This window comes from Pinus tabuliformis, chromosome 9 (assembly GCF_031772625.1).
Source record: "Pinus tabuliformis cultivar Carrire ecotype Pingquan chromosome 9, CPIR1, whole genome shotgun sequence".
Lineage (NCBI taxonomy): Eukaryota > Viridiplantae > Streptophyta > Pinopsida > Pinales > Pinaceae > Pinus > Pinus tabuliformis.
Genome location: NC_142307.1, coordinates 1,242,779,966 through 1,242,784,467, shown reverse-complemented (window position 1 = coordinate 1,242,784,467; position 4,502 = coordinate 1,242,779,966). Strand labels below are relative to the sequence as shown.

General features: G+C 30.7%; 1 protein-coding gene across 1 annotated transcript; it reads right to left on the bottom strand.

The window, feature by feature from the left end:
- Positions 1 to 3,158: 3,158 nt before the first annotated feature.
- LOC149153070 (uncharacterized) lies at positions 3,159 to 4,086 on the bottom strand. Its single transcript, XM_089443686.1, has 4 exons — positions 3,990 to 4,086; positions 3,711 to 3,835; positions 3,371 to 3,572; positions 3,159 to 3,280 (listed from the first exon to the last, which is right to left on the bottom strand). Exons 1-4 carry the CDS (start codon positions 4,084 to 4,086, stop codon positions 3,159 to 3,161), a joined length of 546 nt encoding a protein of 181 aa, XP_089299812.1.
- Positions 4,087 to 4,502: the final 416 nt, after the last annotated feature.

Here is a 4,502-nt window from a genome sequence, read left to right as displayed (position 1 = left end):
TTTTATTCATTTTTTTATGGTGGAAATAGATTCAGCACCATAAAAAAATCTAAAAAAACACTTAAAAATCTTGAAATTTAATTTGCCAAAAATTTTATGAGATTTTAACAAAATATTGCCAAAAAATTTACTATTAATTAAACAAAATTGTAACCTCTTTAAAATTAATCATTATATTGTATCCCTGAACTACTTTCATTAAAATGTTTGATCGTACATGTTTCTCGTTTGTTCCTTCTGTAGTGCTAAGGATGCCATGCAATGCAGGTGGGAACCAAAACTTTTATCATTAATTTTTCCATGTACGTACAAGCAAGCAGACTTCAAAATTATATATTCGAATTCCTGATTAGGGTAGTCATTATTGACGTATTTTCCACTATTTGTTGCGTGAAGATGTTGCTGACAGTCATCTAAGAAGTTTTCAGCAACGAAACCTGTAGCCTTTGTAATATCAAACATAATGTACATGGTGTATGCATAGGAACTTGTTGCGCAGAAAGCCGCCACTCTGTCATCATATATTGTGCATCATTTATATATAGTAACTTTTCATGTAGAAAGCTGCTAAGTCAGCCATCATATATTGTTCTTAAGATGCAAGTCTGCCATTAAATACCTTGCACGCAACTAATACATGTATGCTTAAGCTTCAGTCTATGGACGACTATTCAGCTTTATCATACTATATTCAATCCTCAATGTTGTGATTGGAATTTATCTTAATTATTAAGTATTAAGAGAAACTTAAGTATTAAGTGAAACCAAAAAACACGTCAAATGAAAGTAGAATATCTTAATTTTAAAGATAAATTAAAAATAAAATGTTTTTAATATTTAAAAAAATTGAAAATTAAATTCTGTTTTTGTGTTTTTTTTATGTCTCTATATAAATTTATATTTTGTAAAGTGTATTTAATAATTAAAAATGTTATTTACATTTTTATAGATAAACTTTAGCAGTCAAATGACTATGTAGAAGTGGGTCCCTTGTCTTATAAACAAAGGGATCTCATACACTAATTTGATCTTTGGCTTGGCCATTGCATTAAAAACACATTATTATTATTATTATGATTAGCAGTCCAATGACTATGTAGAAGTTGGTCTCTTGTCTCGTAAACAAAGAGATCCCATATACATTAATTTGATGTTTGTCTTGGCCATGACCTTAAAAATAGAATTTTTTTTTTTTTTTTTGGATTTTTGGCTTTCCTCTTGTAGAGGATAGGGCCTCTTACCTATCCTCTCTTTTATGTAGACTAGGTGATGAACTAAGGACTAAGGATTAAATCTTACATCTCTTAGTTTGAACAACTTCACATCACTTTGATCAGCAATGTTTCTGAAACTAAATAATTTATTATTGTTAAGGCTGCAATTTTATCTTATATTATTGGTAATTATATAAAAAAGATAAAATAACTATAATTTAAGTAGCAGTATATATGTGTGTGGGGGGTGAGAATAGAGGAATAAATAGACTAGTATAACCACATTAAAAATATTAAGATGGTTGATATAGCCAAAGCTTCATAAATATAACCAAAAAAATATTGCAACACGAAGAATACTTTACTAATTCACATATTTCCATGATTAACCATGGATAAAAAAGTTATAGGTCAGCTTTAACTTAGGAAAAAAAAAAAATTATAAATGAATGTTATAAATAATAATGAGGAACTTATTAGAATTGGAATAGTCTCGAGTGAATCTAATTTTTTGAATTTATTAACAGTAATGAACCATTTTGCTAAATAAAATGTGCTTATATAAATGGATTTTATAAATAATAATGAGGAAATTATCATGAATGAACTTATTAAAATTGGAATAATCTCACATCCTTAAGAAATTGGTGGGCTGAGAGGTAAGTGGCACAAATCTATTTTTTTTCATTTCTTAAAAGTTAATGCAAGCCAACAAACTCTTGGTGGGGGAGGAGCTGAATCTATTTTTTTAAATATATCAAATTCAATCCAACCTAACAAAGTCTTTAATACACTATAGTCATTGATAAGCATTAAAATTAAGCATATGCTAATTCCTTTTGAAAATCAATCTAAACCCTTAATTAAAAAAATAAAAATAAAAAAGACAACAGATACTCATCCACCTTAACTTGAAATAAAAAATCTGGAACCATTACAATTTCTTTGAAACTTCCCAACTAACTAGGTTGTAAGTATAATTCACTCCTACACCTGCAATTATTATACTAATAATAATAGTGTACCTTAGAATGGGAGTGCAATTACAGCAACTTCCGACTATGTTTTGTGGTTGACATCATAGCTACCAAATACGCCGGTATCATAGAAATAAATACCGAAATTCGGTGATTCGATTCGAATATCGAATAATTCGATGAAAATTCGATTCGGTTCAGAGTAATTTAGCTTGGATAACAGAGAATTCACTATTTATAGTTTATTATAGTTTAGTGTACGGATTTGTTAATATGTCTCTCACATAATAGTAAGTTCAGTGATATTTGTTAATTTGTGTTTTTGAAAATAGTAAAGTAGTAATTCTTAATCATAAAATAGATAGGTGCCTTATTGCAGTAAGAAATGGAAAGGCCACAGGATTGTAGTAGGAAATGGAAACAAATTTTGAGTAGAGAAAATTTCCTTTTTTAATTTGAGTATTGCTTTAAAGGGTTTAGATAATAAAAGAAAGAAGCAAAATTTTGAAAGTAAATTTTATAATAATTAATTGATTTTCTAAATATAATATATTTATATTAAGAGAAATGTTATAAACATATTTTTGGATGTTTAATTTTTAAATATGTATTAATTATAAAAGATTTTAGATAAAATTAAAGAAAAATAGTTCTGAGTTTAGAATATTTAATTTTTAAATAAATATTAATCATAAAATATTTTTAAATAAGATTTGAACTTAAATTTTGAATTTTGAAAGGAAGAGAGATCTTGGAGTTAAGACAAATGTGGTTATAGTTTTAGTAAGTAAACTCTAATTTTAAAATTGTCTACATTGATTAAAATTATTAAAAATTATTTAAATTTCAAAATGAATTGGGAAAAATTGAACGCATTGTTGTTACAAGAAAAAGAGTATATATATTTAAATGTTTAGGATATGTACTTTTGAATTTTTTCCGAATTGAAATTTTTCCAATCGAATTTTTATAGTATCTTATCGAATTCGAATTCCAACTGGGTAACTATGGTTGACATTCGATCCGGGGATCCAAACGATTCGGAATGTATGCTTGACTGAGAGTCACACATGCTCGATAAAGATATTCCTGCCATAACCATGGCCCAATTCTATTATTATGTAAATACTTAAAAAATGAATTCTTGATATTTCAAGAAAGTGAACCTGAGGGACCGACCTTCTGCAGCGACATTGACATAGAGATCGACGATGTTGCAACAATTGCTGCGGCACTCGGAAGAACAAAACCTGGTACTAAATGTATTTTCGTGTAGCGAATCGATGGAAATTCCCAAAGACATCCGTTCCCAGCCGCAGGCATTTATGCACTCGTCGCTTTCGATCCATCCCACCAATTTCTCCACCATCACAAGCGATGACTATATATATATATATGTATGCGCAATTATTGCTAGTCTCTGTGAACATTATGATCATCGTCAACAACATATCTATTAACAATGTAGTTGTATCATGTGAGGTTTTTATGATTGAAGACGTTAATTATTAAAATGTACCTGGCATTGATATTGCAAGGTGCTGTCTGTCATTATATCATTCTCGAGCACACATCTATTACCGGATAACGAAACAGAGAAAGCGCAGACTTCCACGGGAAGCTCCTCGCACTTGACAATGGCGCCTGAACAAATACAGTACATCAACACGACATATTAACGAATTAACGCGTACATGAACTTTATGATTAATCCAGTGACTACTACAGATATCGAGTAAATGATATAACAAAGAGTAACGGATCAACAACAAGACATAAGACGGATCAAAGAACTTACTCTGTACTCCATGAACGGTAATGACCATTAATCTGATGAGGAAGGAAAATATGCAGAAGCATGAGCCTGCAGCATGTATGGGTTTGGTGGCGGCCATTCTTCTCAGGAATATTTCTGAACTGTGTTGAGAAAAACCAACCCAATATTTTCTCCAGTCGCAAAGTTATCCTTTGTCTACAGTGAGTGAGGTTGTAGGTGTGGCTGAGAATGAGAATGCAATTGTCTATTTATTATAGCGTGAGGCCGTTGCACGCCTCTCCACTGAACGTGTGTGGAATTAGGCGAAGAGTGTTTCAAAGTTGGCAACAAGGAAAAGAGTATATTTGACGTGTGGAACAGTCATGCCCTCTTCCTCCACCAATCACGGCCATTTTCAATGGGTTTCTCCAGTCTGCCACAGGTTCCAGAAATATATGCACCTACATGTTTGGAGTTCCATTCGCTCCTTGCGTTACACGCTCATCCTCAACGATATATATATATTCATTCTACTCGCAACTATATATATATATA